The 21,043-nt window shown below is 42.1% G+C and overlaps 1 protein-coding gene across 7 annotated transcripts in view; it reads left to right on the forward strand.

The window, feature by feature from the left end:
* The first annotated feature begins 1,731 nt into the window (after nucleotides 1-1,731).
* The window catches only part of RGS3 (regulator of G protein signaling 3), a 276,636-nt gene continuing 257,324 nt past the window's right edge, over nucleotides 1,732-21,043 (forward strand). For 3 of the 7 annotated variants that reach the window (XM_085854602.1, XM_085854603.1, XM_085854604.1), the window contains exon 1: nucleotides 1,733-1,960. In XM_085854602.1, the coding sequence (XP_085710728.1) occupies nucleotides 1,852-1,960 (109 nt within the window). In that variant the 5' untranslated portion in view covers nucleotides 1,733-1,851. Of the gene's footprint in view, nucleotides 1,961-21,043 lie in introns of all 7 variants that reach the window. The other 4 variants (XM_085854599.1, XM_085854600.1, XR_015051183.1 and 1 more) reach the window with 3 other exon arrangements.

Here is a 21,043-nt window from a genome sequence, read left to right on the forward strand (position 1 = left end):
TGAATCAATTCGTGTACAAGGAGATCCTCCGGCACCTCATGAGATCAGTCCGGGACAAGAGGAGGGATCTGTGGGAGAACAACGCCTGGGTGCTCCACCATGACAACACCCCTGCTCACAGTGCCCTGAGCTTCCGACAGTTTCTGGCGGAGAGGAACGTGCCAACTCTGGAGCAACCCCCATATTCACCAGACTTGGCCCCTTGTGATTTTTTCTCTTCCCCAAGCTCAAGGGGGTGATCAAGGGGACCCGATTTCCTGATGTGGAGGCCATCAAAATGGCCATGACAACAGGGCTCCGGAGGATTCCAGAAGAAGCCTTCCGGGGGTGCATCGAAGCGTGGAAGAAGACAAGTGTGTGAGACTGGAGGGAAACTATATTGAAGGGGACAAGCTGTGATTTCAATATACTTTTCGAAAAAAATTTGTGTGAAGTCAGTCCCGTTACTTTTTAGACTGACCTCATATGCATATATTAAACGAGAGGAGCACACTGACCCAAGATGTGACATGACACTGAGCCCAACACATAAATTATGCTGACGCATCACTTCCAAGCCAGGATGACGTCTGTGTGGCACTCAGGTCTTTGAAGACCGGGTTTGATGCATTTATGGTCACGAGTGAATGAAAGCATTGCCGCCGATCCAGATTTTTCCCTCGTTGTGGGCTTGTCAGGACACAATACTGCGGAACCGTTTACTCGTGACCATACTTAGGTTGTTAATAAACACAAATCGAACCCCCTAACTTGATGCAGCAGGGCGCAGGTTGAGTTCCATCACAACACTTGCTGCATGACCTGTTGGCAAGTGTCGTCTGCCACACGAACACATCGTCTCTGCCCTGATAATCACCAGTGAGGAGGTTTGCAGTCAGGAACAATAAATTAAACGAAAGTCGCACACTGATCCAAGATGCGACATGACACTGACATCACGCACACTCTCTTTATGACTTGTTCATGGTATTCTAAAAAGATCTTCCCTAAACCATCATAATAAGTATTTCTTAAAGTTTTTTTTTTTTAAGTTCTGTCATAAAGCTTGATCTGTGTCGAGTCATAATCACTGGGACAAGCATGTTATTGATCTGAACAAGCCAATGGGACACAGGAACACCGATGGGATGGAATGGTTGTGGCTGCTTAGTGATGGTCTCTTGTTTCAACCTGGCCCCTTCTGTATATGTGCTTGCACTGACTGCTCTCATACCTTAGTACTTGAGACTCAGGATTGTTCGATTTTGTGCGTTGGCTCCATTTTGTATTTCTGGTGAATTTCTCAAGTTTCCGTACATGTTGAGTAAAACCATGCATCACAACTCATTGGGGTTCACTTGCTGGGAACCTGAACGGATGAGGAGGCCGAGTAGCCTGGCGTGATCAATTTGCTTTCACGAGGTAGTTTTTCGTTGGCCAGTGGCGTGGATCTTTTATTGCTCCAGTCGGGTCATTCTTGTCTCGAAGTGAGCACGAAGGTTCCCAACGTCTGAACTTCCAGAGGGAAATGAATGATGAATGAACATGTAATAGGATGTGAGTTAATTTGTGAGAAGCGTGAGAAACGCGCGCATTTCCAGGTTCCGAGCAGAGCGAGTGGGGCGGATCGAGGGCGAGGCTCATGGAGGGGGAGGGATCTGTGCCTGTCGGGGAGAATCGCGGGGACAGTGAGACACACAGTCTGAAAAAGAGTGTGAGAGAGAGAGAGAGAGAGAGAGGTAGAGGTGGAGAGAGAGAGAGAGAGAGAGAGAGAGAGAGAGAGAGAGAGAGAGAGAGGTAGAGGTGGAGAGAGAGAGAGAGAGGTGGAGAGGTGTCCCAAGGGCCGGGGCGGGGAGATCCTCGTCCCGGGTCATGGATCGCCCGCCCTGCCCATCCTTGGCTGCACATCGTGCCTCTGTATTCGGGGACTTCGCATGCCTGCCCGAACTGATGGACTGCAGTTTTTACCTGGCCACGTTCGGTATGTGAATGGGGGACACGCACTTGGACATATAGGAATACATATACGACGTCCCTTGTGCATGGATACGCCTCGAAATATACACACACACCATCGCACCTCGACTCTTGCACATGGACAAAGAGTCGCAACTGGGGAATCGCACTTGTACACGGATCCAAGCGCACAGAACACAAACATATACATATACGTATCGCACTCACAGACAAGTATATGTGTACTTGCACATGCCACATTGGCTACGTGGCGGTCATGTGCACACTTTCATGAACTAAATATCTCTCTCTGTCTCTGTCTCTGTCTCTGTCTCTGTCTCTGTCTCTGTCTCTGTCTCTGTCTCTGTCTCTGTCTCTGTCTCTGTCTCTGTCTCTCTCTGTCTCTCTCTGTCTCTCTCTGTCTCTCTCTGTCTCTCTCTGTCTCTCTCTGTCTCTCTGTCTCTCTGTCTCTCTGTGTCTCTGTCTCTCTCTCTCGATATATATATATATATATATATATATATATATATATATATATATATATATATATATATATATATATATATATATATATATATATTCACCAGAACAGGGATCGATTTTGACACGGTGATGATGGTGTAATACGATCGAACCTTAACCCGTTGAAAATCCTCGAATTTAGTCAACATGACATGACGTGGTGCGCAGTGGGAATGGAATGTAAACAAACCATGACGTGTTGGCCAGAAATATCTTACTTTTAATTCACACCAAGTATGAACTGCATCTCGTGTTTGATTTCAGTCACAGCACTGTACTATGTTTTGAACGAACAAGAGGAGATAGACAGGAATCCAAACCTCGAACCTTCAAATTATACCAAGTGAAGCCTCCTCACCCTCCCCGCAAGATGCCCCCTTATCCCCCATATCATCAACCTCAGATGGACTCCCAAGCCACAGACTGAGAGATGAAATAGGTGAACAGCGGCTCCTTGCTTGTTCACCTTAATTACCTCTTAATGACTGCAGGGGTTCTGCAATCCATTTTTGAAATGTGAAAGGCAGGCTTGGGAGGGGGTTTCATCCGGGGATGTAATTTTCTGGCCGCTTTGCTCTTGTCTCATCAAATGCTGGGAAAATTAAGTGGCCCTTTTGATGGACCCTAGAAACCAGCACCTATATGCATTAAACTCGTAGGGAATGAAAGCTATTGTAAGAATTATGGAGAAAATGTTTATGTTTGAGTGTGATGTGCTGAGTGGTTGGAGCACCTGACTGAATGTTACTTTCCAGTTTTGGCTCCATAAAAGATTACCTAACTCATTTTAAAACCTTCTCTCGTTTCCCTTGCAATATGCAAAGAACACTCAACCACCCCCCACCCCCTCCTTGATAATTACGTAATACTTTATGAGACAACCCTCCTTCCCTCTAATGCTGGGCCAACCACTCACCAACTCACCCCGATCTCCCATCACCCCGATGCATTACGTAATACATGAATGCCCCTTATACCGTACCGTGCTATTGTGATGTTACGGAACGTCGGTGCTGCCAAAGCAGCTTCCTGAGCAAGGCTTACACTGGGTGGTTTGCCATTTCCTTCCCTGTAGTCGTCGGTGCAGGAATTTGGAATTTGTTCCCGGTGCCGCTGAATATGCTCGCCTTCTCTTCTCGAAGGATACCGTGGGATCATAAATGTCTACCACCTAATGCCAGCAGATGGGACACCCGGTTTAACGTCCACACACATTAATGAATCACCTTGCCTGTGAAACATCGGGATGACAGTTTCTTGCTTGGTCTGGATTTAAACCCAGGCTAGACAGCTTCGAGGCGAGTGTGTGTACCTCTACTCTGGGCCACCGTGCCAGCCCAGACTGTGCTGATTGCTGTACCATGTTGTAATTACATCAAGATGTCCTGCTGTTTGCTGGTAAATAGCCCGTCGTATCACAATCTCCACATTCAGCTTCCATGTGCCATCTCCAGACAAAAATTGTGACTTTTACAATTGACACATTATTCAATAAACGTTTGCAGATTCACCGAGATATTTAGCTCAACTGAAAAACCTCTTGAAACAACACAGAAACTTTGCTTCTCAAGTGTTCTCTTTGCAATGAACATTACTTCTCTGATTTAATCAATGGAGACACTGACTTCATTGACAATTTTCTCCACTGAAGAAAGTACGTAAAAGAAGTATAAAGCAAAAGGAAAATCATGTTCAACCAAAGGGATAGGGACTACGGTTTCCTTGTGTGGGAAAGGTTTACTCCATTTTGTTTGATCATTCCAGAGCTACAGTTCCACTGAGTAAGGCAGTGGCTATCACGTGGTATTTCAAGACACTGCAACCTGTCAGGAGCCTGAAATGGCGAAATGTCATGTGCACAATACCGTTCTCTTGCAACATCCTGTGCAAAACACATTGATGCTCAAGACATATCAGAGTCTACAAGGAGTAGGTTTCTCATCTACCCTATTCATTGGATTTTAGTGGGCTGACAAGATGGCCGAGAGATATGCACGCTCACCACTAAGCGGTCTACCCTGGATTCGAATCTTGACCCAGTTATAATCTGCTGTCGTGGTGTTTCACAGGCGCGGTGATTCATCAATGTGTGTGCCGTCCCTCGGATGGACGTTGAACAGACGTCCTATCTTCCAGCATTCATTTGTGTACGTTAAAGATCTCACAGTGTCCTTCGTGAAGAGTAGGTGAGCTATCGCCGGCAACTATGCCAAAATTTCAAATTCCTACTCTAACAAAAAGAGGGCAATGCAGAAGCGGCACAGCTGTGCCCCTCAGTCAATGATGCTACCCCCCCCAGGCTTTTGCTGCATACAAGATTGGATTTAAGCCCGTGTTCGGTCAACCTGTTTTCACCCCAAAAAGGGGGACAAATGGAAGGGAAGCAATTCGTGATCAGCTGACAACAACAATGCCGCATCCATTGTACAACAATATGTCAGAAAATAGCCTTTGTGATACTATCCATCTCGATTCTGGTGGATCGGTGGAATATGTGCAGTGATGTGTACATGCACGATGTATAACGATGTCATAAAATGAAGCTATCAGCATGTCGTTTATATGGGAGTTGGGAGGGGGACGTGACAGAACATGCTATTATTTGATTACTTAATTGCAGAAGAAACTCATAATGTTCAATCTCTTCAGTCCAGTATCCCATTTCGCTGTCTTCATTCGTGTACTCCTGCATACCTGTAAATAATGACATTAGAATAGAAGAGAACAGACAGATGTGTGACATAAATAAAAGTTGTGACTGTTTATCCACACAGGTGCAAACATATGGACAGTAAATGTAAGTACAGTGCCTTCAGAAAGTATTCACACCCCTTGACTTTTTCACATTTTGTTGTTACAGCCTGAATTTAAAATGGATTAAATTAAAAAAAAAATTGCCACTGATCCAGACAAAATACTCCAAAATGACAAGGTGAAAACATTTTTTTTCAAATTTTTATCGATTACCTGAAAATGAAAAGCTGAAATATCTTGCGTCAATAAGTATTTAACCACTTTGTTATGACACTCCAAAATGAGCTCGGGTGCATCCAATTTCCTCTTATCGTCCTTGACACGTCTCGACAACTCGATTGTAGTCCACCTGCGGCCAATTCAATTGATTTGACATGATTTGGAAAGCAACACACCTTTCTATATAAGATCCCACAGTGGACAGTACAGGTCAGAGCAGAAACACCATCATGAAGTCCAAGGAACTGTCTGTAGAACCTGCTTCAGAGTGCAAAAGACTTTAGACTGCGGTAAAGATTTACGTTCCAATAGGACAATGACCCGAAGCATACAGCCAAAGCAATAATGGAATGGCTTCAGAACAAGAACATGAAAGTCCTTGAGTGGCCCAGCTAAAGCCCAGACTTGGAATCCCATTGAGAATCTGTGGAGAGACTTAAAGATTGCTGTTCACCAACGCTCCCCATCCAACTTGACAGAGTTTCAGCAAATCTGTAAGGAAGAATGGGAGAAAACCCCCAAATCCAGTTGTGCAAACCTAATACAGACATACCCAAGAAAACTCAAAGTTGTAATCACTGCCAAAGGCGCTTCCACAAAGTATTGACCCATGGGGTTAAATACTTATGGACGCAAGACATTTCAGCTTTTCAATTGTAATGAATTAGTAAAAATTTCGAAAAACATGTTTTCACTTTGTCATTCTGTGGTATTTTGTGTAGAACAGTGACAAAAAAATTTAAATTTAATACATTTCAAATTCAGGCTGTAACAACAAAATGTGACAAAAATGTCAAGGGGTGTGAATACTTTCTGAAGGCACTGTAGATAATGATAAAGGAAACTGTGTCCACCTGTTCTTTATATTACCATTGATATCCCTTTTATTTGTCCAGTTGTTTCAACAAAAAGCGCTGATAACAACCAGCAAAAGTTGTTTATCAATTTATGCAGATTCTCCACTAATATTTTGAGGTTACGCAAAACTTTGTTATGTATTCCTCCATGAACTCTCACCTTAGTTTGAACAGGTAGCAGTTGTTGTGGGAAAGCTTTGCTCGGCTTGAAAAGGTCTTGCCTTGTGCCTACATTCCATGATCATAGTTGGCCCATGAGGTGATAAGCCTTGAAAGGCTGAGCTGACCATCACCCAAGTGATGATTGGCTGATCGATGGTGTTAGCAGAGCAGTTTAACCTCAGCCCCAATCCAAATCTTTAACCATAACCACAATGCCAACATACAAAAATTGGATACTGTACCTAAATACGCATGATCAACACCTGCCATATTGTCACCTTCAAACGTGAAGGAAGTTGCTGCTTTCGGATGAATTCCATAAAAAGGAGAGGGAGAGTAAAGATCAGCCAATTATCGCTTGGTGATTAAGGAGCATTCATGGCTTTACATAAGATGAGGGTAGTCTTGTAGCTGCAACCTTCTGCAAATGTAACTACTTGTTGCTGCAAAAGTACCAAATCACCCATCTTTCGATCAAGCAGGAAGAGTTTACAACGTGTAACTTTCCTCACAACCAATGACTTTGATGAGTGTTTCATGCATTGCAAGTGCTCGTTTTATATTATTTCTGCTTCTTGGTTTTGTTTTGGTTTTGCCAATGTCGATTGCGTCGTGCCATCATGCCGGGCCAACGCGTTCTTACACACCAATGGCATTACCTTTCTGCTTCTTGGCTTTGTTGTTTTTCGCATTGATCAGTACAAGCCAATGTTCCCAGGATACAATGCATATAATGCTGTCAACTTCCACGTGATGGCAATATTTGGAACGTTTTTGCATTCACACAAACAAGGTACACGGGAAACCAATTTTCGATTCAAGTACTCTCTCGCTAGCGGAATAAAGGGGATGTGCATGGAGAAAATTGCTCTGGAAGATGACCTGACAGTAAAGTGGGATGTGGTTGTTCTGGGTGGAGAATGAGAGAGACAGGAAGGTTATGAACCAAAGGAAATGTGCTTGTGCTCGCCCTCTGCTGAGTCACGAAGACGCAACTCTAAAAATACATGAACTTTCCTGTTTTCCCAATTGGACCGACCTGATGGATTTATTGTGCACTTGGAACAAGGCACCGGTGCTCACGGGCTCACTGCTGTGTTATCAGCGCTTCGTAGTACTGCTTATGGGTTCAAATCCTGTTACAGGTTGTTGCGGTTCTTTGCAGGAAAGGTTCCAAGCGGGTTGGTATCCATCCGTGGATGTTCAGGCTGTCCATTGAATTAGCATTCACTGGTTGTCAAAGATACTATACTATAGTTCACTTTGCAGACCCTCAAGGTCATTGCTTGCATTGAGAAGGCACTCTGGCTGTATTACACAAAAAAAACCCCTCATCTTATAGAAAGTATGTTGTTGAGATAGCAGGTGTCTTCAAATATCCATTTTTTGTTCTTTTATCGACCTGGTTAGCTTACATTGCTTCACCATGTTGTATTATCGACATTGATAACAGATAGAGCAATAACCAAAACATTCTGAGATTGTTATCTATTGGCAGACTTTCTTATTTACAGTTGCACGGTAATTTCAGGCATGCAAAAGATATCCGTTTAATGATCCACTAACTGCAGTGCTTCATAGATTCAGAATCTAAATGAGGACATGCACTGACAAGGTCCTTAAGTAATGTATGGTGAGGAACTTTGTTGACGTGTCTGCTCATTTGATTAGTTTTAGTCTTTTTGCAGATCATATTCATCCTCGAGGTACCGTACTCTTTTTAAAAATTATTATTATTATTTTTGGTATACAATGTCAAGGCCCGTGGAGGAGCTAGAAAATAGAACGGATCAGGACGTATAAACATAACAAAAGGAACAGCAGAAAGAAAGGGGGGGGACATCAAAGAAAGGGACATCAACAACAGACTTGAGGGACAAAATTGAGGGAGACTTGGACAAATAATAGATGTGGAGGAGAATGAGGGGTAGAGGAGGACACAGAGGATGAACAAGATGGATACAGAAGGAAAAACTGGAAACTTGGAAAGAGGTGGGATTGGGAAGGGTTAACGGGGGTAAAAAGGATCATGGTTTTGGATGAGGATCATCTGAGATGGTGGTGAAAAGCTGACTTGAGGACCTTGTGGGAAGAATGACATTGAAGAGAATGTAGAAGTTGCTTCCACAGGTGGGGAAAAGAGGAACGAATGAGTGGAGGTGAGAAGTGATCCTGCATTTTGTGAGTTTCACCAGAAGGGGGTTAATTTTCAGAGCATCTGTGCTGCTGAAGCAGTCTCTTGGCAAGGTTTATGCTACGTGGCATTCCAATGCCTTCCCAACAGTCAGTCAGGGCAGGAATATGTAATTTGTTCAGAGTACCGACAATAACTTGGGTACCCGTCATGAAAGACACCTTAGGATCTCAATGTCCTTCTGATGGATGGTGCACACATTGATACATCTCCCTGCATATCAAACACCCGTGTTGTCGAGATTAAAACCCTGGCTCAAAGGAGACTATGCATACCTCTCGGGTCCAGGCTATCCCACCAGTGCTGGTATGCAAACATAAACATCTAAAAATGTAACGACAAATCTGAGCACTGTATACATAAGTTAAAATGCCATTTATCCAAGAAAGGGTGTCACACAGTTATTCCTGTAGATCTGGAATGCCTGCTCTTCAGAAACATACAGGACTGGATTATTCAGTTTTAAAACATGGAGTCCTCTTTTGCTTTGTGGTTTGTCCTACTCTCCTGGAAAGATTCCATCAAAGTCTGAAAAACTGCTGCTCCAAGGAACCAATACTATATTAATAGGCTGCAGAGGAGTTGTGATGTTGTGTTTGTTGAAGGTGTTGCAGGCTGTTTCACTTGTTCGTGTTAGAATTTGGTTTTGGTACAGATTACAATTTCACTGTACGTTAAATTCACAGCCAATGAAATGTCCCTAAGCTTAGTGGATTCTGTGTGCATCCAGCTGAACTGGAATTGTCAGCGATGAGTCATACAACACAAGCATTAAAACAAAAATTATATGTTTGTCATGACAATTCAATAAGTGGTCTCAGGTATGTGATTATGGTTTTGATTACAATAGCTGGTGTCATAATTTTGGTGTTTACCTTACTTTCAATGTCGAAGATGCAAAGCTTATAGGTCTGGAACAGCTCCTGCTCATTATTCTGTTAATTAATTCCATCCTTCTTTCAACACATTTCCACTTCAATGCCAATCATACTGAAAGGGATGGGAATGAATGATAGCCATTATTGTTTCCACTTTTGCTCCAGGCACTATTGTTTGTACTTTTGCTTTCTGCACTATGACAACAACAACAACAACAACAACAACAACAACAACAATTAGAGAGTTCATAGAATATGACACACTGTGCAGTTACTTCAATTTTAATGAAATAATGATTTTAACAATCGTTAAAAAAATCCAAAAGTTTAGTGCTGTTGAAGTAGTCCAGGAAGCATTCCCGAACCTCACCCACATTCACCACCATATTGAACCTTTATTTTTGAAATTGAAGTGCAGTACTGCAACACTGAAGGTTCTTGGAAATATTATGAAGGCGATTTGTGTTCTACAGTGTTACAAGTATATGATTCAATTTTTTTAAGGTTTAAAGAAGTTTAAAGATGTTAAATAAAAAAATTCCAGGTTTTACCAACATTTTCTCGGCGGCTATTACACCACCTGATCGAACACGTCACATTAGTTATTCATGCCTGTCGTATGTGTCCTTTATGACATCCTTAAAACCATTAAGTTTCCTTTTTAGAATGATTTTCAATTTTGGTTGATTGACGGGGAGGCAGACGGTAAAAATATTATCTCTCTCCTCTCTGAGCACGTGCGATCGTGACAAATTCAGAGCCAAATTACAGTTAAACGAAAGACTTGTCTTCCTGCTCATGTTCTGATTCATATTCAAAACATAACTTTGGATTTAAACATGTTGTTCCTCAATCATAACTGATAAGATAGGCAGACAGACACGAACCAATTGCTTAACCCTACTTTTCGCTTTTGTTTGCGCGGGGTCACAACCACTCAAACAAACAAAATATGGTTGAAGCCTGGAGGCCTCTTCAGGCTTTTATATGCTTGTGAGAGTCAGCATCTCTCTCGCTATTCTCAGAGAGGCCCCTCAGCAGCAATTCTGGTAGTTCATTCAGGCAGATTGGCAGGGGCTGCAAACAGGCCTGCCAGCTATCTCTCTCTCTCTCTCTCTCTCTCTCTCTCTCTCTCTCTCTCTCTCTCTCTCTCTCTCTCTCTCTGTCTCTGTCTCTGTCTCTGTCTCTGTCTCTGTCTCTGTCTCTGTCTCTGTCTCTGTCTCTGTCTCTGTCTCTGTCTCTGTCTCTGTCTCTGTCTCTCTCTGTCTCTCTCTGTCTCTCTCTCTCTCATCTCCCCATGGTACACTGAGTCCTGTGGTGAGGCAGTTGCTTTGACACACATTGCTTGCCTTCTCGTGGAAGGCAATCAATCTCAGATCATTACACCTCAGCTGGCAAACACCAAGTGTGGGTCCACTCGAGTTGCACCTCTTTTTGCTACTCCCGTTTACCCACCCCCTCTCTCAAACCCACCTCTTTCCAAATTCCCAGTTTTTCCTTGCTGAGAGTTTGCTTCTGTATCACTTGTCCAACCTGTATGTGTTCCACTACCCCTAATTCTTCTGCACACCCCTTAGTCGTCTGTCTCCCTCTTTGTGCCGCTACCCTGCTATTGGTGTCCTTCCCCTCTTTTGCTACTGTTCCTTTTGTTCTGTTGTGTGTTGATCCATTCTGTGTTCTCACTCTTCCATGAGCCTTCAATTTGTATTATTTATTTCTTTTTAAAAGGGAACTCAAACGCAATTTTTTTTTCTTGTGAAAATCACTTAGAATCATTAATCATGATCTAATTTGAAGGGGGAAAAAATTGAACTTTTTTGCCAATCACAGTGTCGAAAAAAGCCCTAAAGTGTCGATTTTAAATTTAGCCAGTGAGGTCACATCTTGAAGCCATAATGCCGGTTTTACAAAGACAAATTGTGCATGTTGAGGTTGGATTCAGATACTGATTCCACTGTCATTAGCAACACTGAAGGTTCTGAAGAATGTTGAAAGTGAAAAGTGGGATTTTAAAGTAACTGATGGAGACAAAATTAGTGTGTTAATAAAATTAGTGATGGGGAATTGTGGAGCCGAATCGTTTCGAGTCTTATGTGAGCGAATCACAGAAAGAAGGTGGAATGTGTTCATGAAGATGAAAACGCTGGTCACATGATCACTTCAACTCTGTCGGGTTTGATTTTCTGTTCATTAATTGATGGTATATAAGCGAGGGATTTTGTATAAATTAATTAATCGTTTATATATTACTCGAGCATAAATACCCATCATCGCCTGACAGCATGGGCACCGCCCAGTACACTTTGACACCATGGACAAAATACAGCGGACACTTTGTCCCACCATTGCCAACTGACCAGGTGTCTTGTATGTTACGGGATCGTCCCGTTTCATACTTTTCCTGGACGCCATTTGTGTCTATGCCGTGTCCCACCGTCATGTCCGTTAGGTGGCAATGCCCCTCCCCAGTGGATGGGAGATTGCGGAGGGTGGCGGAGAGTGGAGGGGGTGTGGTTGGTGGTGGGTATTGTGGGGTCAACATTTTGTACAACATTTTGCACATCCTCTCCCACCCCTCTTGTCTCCTGCTCCATTTGTTGTACGTTCTGTATGTTAGCTCTTAAACGAGCCTTGACATTGCATACAAAAAAAGAAATCCGAGCACATAAGGGACCATTTTGTAGGCCTGATCCATACATGGGTATTTTCGACAAACCTCGTTCAATTTCTGGCAAACTTAGGGTTCTTTGGCCGATGCTGTAACATGAAACTATCTCGGGTTGTATTACTACACAAGCACCAAGGACTCATTGACTCGGCATATTTGTGGAAAATCTAAAATTATTCACCATTTGAGTTTAATCATACTGCGATGTAACCTATATACAGTATGGATCTGGTGGTCTTCTTCCAGGTGTGAGATCACGGCTAATCTGAAGAAGAAGGAGAAGGAGAATATTTCCACTTTTAATCGCAAATTTACACACTTTATAATCCGGAATTGGACAAGACACATCATATCTATTTTGTAGGGTGTCAAAGGATAGATTAGCATTGAGATGGTTTGAGCATTTGGTTCCACTTTAAAGATTTTCGACTATTCTCCCCATTTTTCAAGAGGTTGGTTGAATGATGGAACTACTCCATGTGGATCTATCCGTTTCGTCAGTTTCGTGCAAACCCAAACATTTAATTTCTTTCTTGAAAATTTCAATCCACATCTTTTTAGGACATCTCAGCGTTCATCCTTCTATCACGGCCTTTATTGCTTTCTTTACAGCTTCATCTCGGAATTATTCATCTTCTGGTCTTCGTTGCTCATGACCACACACCAACCCAATCTTCTCTTCCCAAGTTCTTCTTCACGAGTTATTTATTTTTATATTTTTGTCCTGATTTCTGAACTCATAATTCTTTCTTCCAGAGTCAACTTATTAATCCATCGTTTCATGCTCATCTCAGTTTTTGCCATTCTTTATATTGCTTCAGTCCGCATTGCCTACCTTCCACTTCTATACATCAATATCGGTCTCGTACCGGTTTCATCAACTCTAACTTTTACAGATAATGGAATGTTTTAGTGCTTTATGATACCAGCTAGTTGTCTCCACTTTTTCTGGGCTGATTGTAATCTTGATCTAATGGCTAATTCTGGTCTTCAGGGTGCCTCTATAATGTCTCCAACGTAACAGAAAATTTGTACCTATTCTGAGCACAGGAGCGTATCTTTTTGTTCTTCTTTTTCTTGAAATGATTGATCCTCACATCTTTTACCAATGGAAATCCCAGATTTTGTTGCCAAATTTTCACTGATACTACTGCACCTCTTGTGACACCATCTACAACACTGCCTACATGTAATTGAGTTCGTTCCTACTCCTTTTCCATGCAATATTTTTCTTGATTGTGTGCAGCACAAGGCTGCGGGGTAGCATCATTGGCCGAGGGTGTGGCTGTGCCGCTGATGCAATGCCCTCTCCTGGTTAGGACAGGAAGTTGGAATCTGACGATGGCGCTGGTGATAGCTCTCCTACTCTTCGTAAAGGACACTGTGGGATCTTTAACGTGCACCAATGAATGTTGGCAGACGGGGTTTCCGTTTAACGTCCATCCGAGGGACGGAACACACATTGATGAATCATCCTTCCTGTAAAACACTAGGATGGCAGTTTATAGGTGGGTCAAGATTTATATCCAAGCTAGACCGCTTAGAGGTGAGCGTGTGTACCTATTGGCCATCATGTCAGCCCTTTTCCACACAATGAACAATACCATCATCCACTTTTTTTCCTTTCTTTGCCACTAACTATAATCTTCATGTTATTAATGTTGACACACAACCTTCATTCCCTTTTGCATTTTCCTCTTTTTGGAACATATCTTTTGCTTCTTTTCACTTTCAGTATTCAATACCAAGTCATCAGCATACACTAATTCACATGAGAATCACAACCATTCATTCTTCTTCAATTCTTCCATCACTATTACAAATGGTGGAGAACTTAAAATGACCCCTGGTTTAACCGTGCCTTGACCTCAAACCTTTCAGTACAACAGGACCCCGACATTCGCAGGGGGCACGTTCCGGGAAAACCCTGCGAATGTTGAAACCGTGAATGTGGGGGAATTGTTTCAATGGGAAACGGGGGGGATAGGTTCCAGAGATTTCCTTACCCACGAAAAATCCGTGAATGTCGGGGTAAAATCCAAGAGTGTCATGTTAAAATCCGTGAATGTCATGGTAAATCCGCGAGTTTGGGGGGGGGGGAAATCCATGAGTGTTTTGTCATTGTTACAATGGGGACAAGGGGGATAACGTTATCAGTTCGCGGCAGTTCCTGGTTTAAAAGGGGAAAGTTTTAAAAGTTTAAAATGTTTTCGACCATGAAGGTATGATTACAGTTTCATTGAAGATGCTTAGAAATCTATCTATAATTCCAGCAATGTGTGTGTGTGTGTGTGTGTGTGTCTGTGACCGCTGTTTCTCGACAACCATTGGTCCGATCTAATTGAAACTTACCAGGTATATTGCTAGGGCCCTGAGGATGTGCCTTTTCAACGTTTGATATTAATCAGACAAGTGCTTCCCAAGTTATGGCCATTTATTTACCAACCAATGACAAGACACGTTGTTGCGTGGGCGTGGCCGATGGGGAAGGGAAGCTCAGCCGCATTCACCATTACGGGTTACAACGTACGGACTTCCGGATCCATTTTGGGTTACAATGTACGGACTTCCGGAGAGTGATGACTTTGTGTATTCTACTAATTTCTCGATTTCTTATGCGCATTTATAGATAAACACAATGCCGCAAGTTATGATCGTTTTCATATTAGACGGTGCATAAATTTCGGTAACATCAGAGTGCTGGTATTCTCCGAACCAGGAAGTAATTTTTTTTTCTCTCTCTTCTCTTCTCTTTTTGTTTTTCCTTGCCACGACATTGCGAAAAGGAAAAAATACGTTGGCGCTAATTGAATAATTGGGTACTAAAACTAAATTGCGAATAATCGTAACTGCGAATCATATTCGAACTTCTGGGCCATGCACGTCCGGGCACTCGAGAGCGAAGAAACGGCCTGTGTGGTTGTTGTTTGTTGCTCGCGGTTTGAATATCTGTTTATTAATTTTTTTTTTTACGGGCACCTACTAGTATAAAATAATGACAACACCAGGTACCGTTTCCAATTTATTGGAGAATGCATTTTAAAGTCTCAACCATACCGTATCATACCGCAAAACAAAAATCATCATCATCATCATTATCATCTTTTTTGATGAAACAAACAGCACACAAAACTTTGCAAAACGATGATGATGATGATTATGATAAGTGTGTTGGGAAAAGTTGGGAAGAGATTCAGACAGTGAAATTGGATGAAATTGAGTTTTGGGAAACATTAAACTTAACTTGATTACATTTTCCCCACTAAGCAATCATGTCCAAGTTCTAATTGATAGAGGTAGTCATGATAAAACGAGATGTACAGTAGGTTGAGCAAGAGGAGATGGAGCAGATGTGAAAAATGTAAAGGAATGTCATGTTCATTCGTCAGCATACAAATGCATTTTGGTTATTTGTGGAATAAAGAAGATTATTGATAAACAAAAAAAAGAAGAAAGAATGTAGGAGACAGGACAGAACCCTGAGGGACACAACTGTTGGTAGAGAATGAGGGAGAGGTTGAAACATCAAGAATTGTGGAGACAGCACAATTCGGAAAGAAAGCTGGCTATGACAGACCAGAGTGAAGGAGAAAAGCTTAAAGAGGGAAGCTTGGCTATCAGATACCGATGCCAAACTCTGTCAAAAGCTTTTAAGATATCAAGGGCTACAACAAAGGATTCCCCAAAGTCTCTCAGAGAAGATGACGAGACATTCATTATATAGGAAATCGCCTGCATTATTAAGGATATCGCCTGCAGATCTGGCTTTGCAAAAACTATACTGATGGTTAGAGAGAAGACTGTGAGATTCAAGATGCTTTAAGAAATGAGAATAGAGAAGACATTCAAAAACTTTGGAAATAGTCAAATTCAAAGCAATAGGATGGTAGTTGGAAGGGTTTGAATGATCACCGTTCTTTTGAATAAGCTATACTAATGCATGTTTCCAGGAAAGAGGAAGAGTTTTCGTTTTTCAACAGAAGCAAAATAAACGAGAAAGCACAGGTGCAAGTTTTGAAGCACACTCCTTTAAGATACGAGGAGGAATGACATCTAGTTCATATGCCTCGCATGTGTCAGAGAGAGTACTTTTTTGAATAATGAAAATAGATTATCGGGAGAGACATAGGATTGTTAAGGGGTGCATCAGGGGCATTGGAATGTTGGAATGTTGGAATGTTGGAGTAATCCAATGTCGAATTGAAGGAGAAAAGACAACCAAAAATAATTGATTTGGCAGTCAGAGAGATGGCTATAGTATCACTGAAACTGAAAAGTGAAAGAAAGGTAGAACAACAGAAGTTATTGGACAAGCTTTTGTCTAAAGACCAGAAAAACATATTAGTGAAAGAAGAGAAGAGGTTGTCACATTTCCTTTAGATAAAGGAATGCTTCACCACACAAATAACATATTTGGAATGATTTTGAGTGCAGATGATCTTCAGATGAGACGATTTCTACTCGCAACTGCACGGTGCTGCAGTATCTGCTTGAACTTCTCATCTGTTCGTGTTCCATTGATTTTTAACAAGTCTTTCCACACCAAAAGCTGAGATACAACCCTAGACAGTCACAGAGCCTCCTTTGTGTTTAACAGTGGGCTGCAAATATTGCATGTCGTTACGTTCTCCAGGTCTTTGGTAAACAAACTGGCATCTCTTTGATCCAAAAAGTTCAAACTTCGATTCATCAGACCAGAATACCCAATTCCATTGTTGAGTTTACCCAATCCTTGTGTTGCATTGTAAATTTCAGCCTTTTCACCTTATTTTGTGATCACAGCACTAGTTTCTTTGCTGCTACTCTCCCATGCTATATTGCACAATGCAAGACAAGATGTTAATGTTTAGGTTTGCTATCATTTCATTTGTTAGCTGCTGACTTGATTTTCTTCAATTGCATAAGCTGAGCAACTTCAAGTACTTGTCTTGCCTTGGGGAGGTTCTTCTTGGTCTTCCTAGCCTTTTATTATCTTGAACTGAGTCAGTTTATTTCATGAGTTGAAAAGTGTGTCTCACACCATTGTAGGAGATCTTCAGCTTTTCTGCTGCTTCCTTCATAGTGTGGTTGGTTGGTTGGGACGTCGCCTTTGGATAACTCAAAAAGGATGGTGTGTCTTTAACTATGGAGGATCTCTTGGAGACTCCTCAAAACCACAACAATATTTAAATATATATTATCCTTCCCTTAAAGGACATTCTTTTGACTCCTTCATTTTGCACCTCCTGGTACCTACCTGTATGTGAGACAACAATTGAGGACGTATAGTTTTGGTTTTGTTTCCAGGGACTTGATAAAAATAAGTCGTTTCACAAAGCGGATCATCCCAAAACCTCGACTTCCCTTGGAGGATATTGATTGATGTATTGCTTGACCGATGAATTTATTGACCGACATGTTCCATAACTGTGTACAGGAAGTTGTTTTACCACTCTCTGCAAGGCATGGAAACCCTACCTTTATCTACCACAACCTGCTCAGCCACTGTTCCAGACTGAGAGAAGCCCAGAGGATTGGCCTGTCTGTTAATCTGCTGTAGCTCCAAGTTCCGCCCTTTGTTTCCATTTTCCCTTTCAAGTTCCTTGGGTCTGTTACAACGACACACACCTCACTCATTTTATTTCACTTATTTGCTTTCTGTTTGTCTCTATCCTTCCTTTTTCTTTGTCGTAATCCTTTTATTTTCTCCCTTTCTAATCTACTTTCTTTGTTTTTTTTTCTTTCCATGTAGGCTTTCTTGCTTTCTGCTTGGTACACATGGTCCAAATCACTGATTGAGTGAGGGAAGAGATGGAGAAAAACATTTCTTCAGGAAATTTACTCACTTGGCTCTGCTCCTGCTCAAACAATGGCTGCCCAGCCTTCCGAGGGACAAACCTTTCAAAAGGCTAATCCCCCAGCCTGTTGTACATCGTACTCCCAGCTTTGTGAATTCAATAGAGAATGGCTGGGAATCGTGTGTGTGTGTGTGTGTGTGTGTGTGTGTGTGTGTGTGTGTGTGTGTGTGTGTGTGTGTGTGTGTGTGTGTGTGTGTGTGTGTGTGTGTGTGTGTGTGTGTGTGTGTGTGTGTGTGTGTGTGTGCGTGCGCGCTGGAAATAAGGAGCAAGAAAGATGTGGAAAATAGGGGAAAGCATTCCCCTCTCAGTGGGAACTCACACCATTGAGACTTTGCTGTGAAGTGACGGTTTTTGAATCATCTCATGGAAATGGACGATTCTGTGCAAACTGCCTGCTGTTTGTTTGGCTGCTCCTGGGCTTCATTGATGCTACTTTCCTTGCAGCCGAAGCTCATGGAAGTGCTATGAAGTGCAGACAGGCGGTCAGAGTCTCTGTAGACAGATTATGGCCTTGGCAGGTGGTATTAATGGCCCACCACCTTGAGCGGATCAAGTGGAGGACAACAAGGAAGGTCAGACTGGTTCTGGAATTGTTCTGTGCCAAGTGAAAATAGCAGAGGGTATATCATGAGAGGGTGGGGACAAGCCTCTGGCTTCATTACAAGCCAATATACTGTATTTTCAGACCCGGGTGAAGTTGAATTGAGAGTGAGATTATTGATACATACAATTAGAAACAAAGAAGGCTTTTTCAGAAAGCACGCCGTCCCAGGCAGGCAATATTACACGCTAGATCTAGACAATGACTACACTAGGCCAACTGGCTCAAACTCTGCGGTTTGTGGGCCGGAGCCAAATTGCCATGCTGCCTCGCAGTGAGACGTGTTGACATTTCTATTGTGGGGATCTGAGTCTTGTTCTTTTGGCAATTGTTTACGTCTCATTGGGTATTATGTTGGTTTGACGATGTGATGGCATACTATGAAAATTACCTTTCTTGCTATTGTGTGTCGCAATGTGATTCATTTTTGTACCTTGTTCCACGGTTTCATTACCCTCACTCACATCCACATCGAAATTTCAAATGTGACTTTTATTCTCACTTGAAGCATCATGTCGTCACTTGGATTTTATTATCCATATATGTAGACCTATGTATTTTGTGCTATCTTTTCCCATGCTGTGTACAATAATAATGCCATGTGATATGTGTCGTGGGCTGTGTCCCATGTGTTGCGTCTTTGGTTCTATGTGCTGTGTTCTTAAACATTTCTTTCTGCATGCTGTGTGCTATGCACCATGTATTACATGCTATGTGACATGTGCCACATGGTGCATGCTACATAATATGTGTTGTGTGTCATGCGGCACTGTGCACTGTGTAGACCTACTATGTGCTCCTTGCTATGTGCATGTTGTGTGCTGCAGGCCTTGAGCTGGAACGTTTCAATGGTATCTCCAAATTGATGGGGAAAGTAATAAGTATCATTTGTCTGCAGGACAATATGGAGCATGGTTATAAAGACTGAGTGATAATGATTAACACCAACTAATGCAGACAAATTAAAGGGAAGAACGAAAAATTCCCAGAGACCAATAATATGGACCACCACCTATATCAGACAATGGTCACATGAGCATAAAGAAACTTTACAGAACCATCAGTTTTTGAAGGTCATAAAGGTTGACGGTCATTTTGAAGATTTCACCACAGAGACAGTGGATTTACCACTTTGACGGTGGATTTCCCTCTTTTGCATTGGGTTCACCACTTTCACGGTTGAATGTAGCAGTATATCACACCCTGAAGATGGTGATGTCATGGTGTTGCTGTAGGTTGGAGAGCTGAATATAATCATCTTTATTCTCAATTGTGAAACTGTCCTCACGGCAACGGAGAATGTGTGTCACGTGTCATGTTCGGATTCTCATGCCTGCGCTACCTACAAAAATCTGCAGCTGTGGACAAATCCACAGAGGGTTTGAAACATCAAAGGACTTACTTTGTGCAGCTTTTCTTGGTTGTTTTATGCAGCTTTCTTTGGCTGGAAGAGTATGGGAAGTAACAAAATATAAAGTCCTAACTCCAACAGAGGATAGTTGATTAGGTGAGAACTGATTGGATGTTTCATCAAATTGGCCTAGATGGCAAGGTGGCCTCGATGTACGTGCACTTGCCTTTGAGCTTTTTAGCCTGTGTTTGAATCCAGATCCAGCTATTAACTGCCATCTCGGTGTTTCACAGGCAGGGTGATTGATTAATGTATGCTGTTCCTCAGATGGAAGTTAAATTGGCACCTCATCTGCTGGCATTAGTTGGTGGACCTTAAATATGCCACGGTCTCCTTCATGAAGAGTCGGCGAACTCTCACCAACACCCTGGCCAAATTCCAAATTCCTGCCCTGACTTTCTGAGTCGGACTTGGTCACCCAACCGGGATTGTAGGCTAGTAACTGCTTTCACAGTTCTACATCGGGAATGGTACATATTGATGATGATGATGATGATGATGATGATGATGAATGTTGGAATTGACTTTATAAATCCCTCTCAATATCCTCACCATTAAGTCGATGAACTCCCTCGTTTTAAAAATGATTCTTTACTTTGCACTAAACGCTTTCTATGGAATCATTAAAAATGAATCCAAAGTGTTGAATGTTCATTTATACAGCGGTGCCTTTTCTTGAAATACATGAGAACATTATTTTCCCAGTGTTGTTGATTTGTGGAAGAGACAACATGCTCTATGTCTGACCTTTAGTGTCTCACACTCCATTATGGGTCACTGAAAATGGCATTTATTTGCAACCTTTTTGTTCTTTTTTCATCACGGGTTAGAAACCAATTAATTATATATTCATGCTGAGACATTCTGAGTTTGACAAGTTGATATCATTTCCTCCACAAGTTGATATTCCCATAGTGAAGAGAATTAGATTCTCAATTTTATAGACCAGTCCACCCCAGAGAGGGAACATCCACATGTGCACGTTTTGGGTTTCTGGCCCTCAGT

Source organism: Eptatretus burgeri, chromosome 14 (assembly GCF_056783735.1).
Source record: "Eptatretus burgeri isolate ZD-2024b chromosome 14, Ebu_testis_v1, whole genome shotgun sequence".
NCBI lineage: Eukaryota > Metazoa > Chordata > Myxini > Myxiniformes > Myxinidae > Eptatretus > Eptatretus burgeri.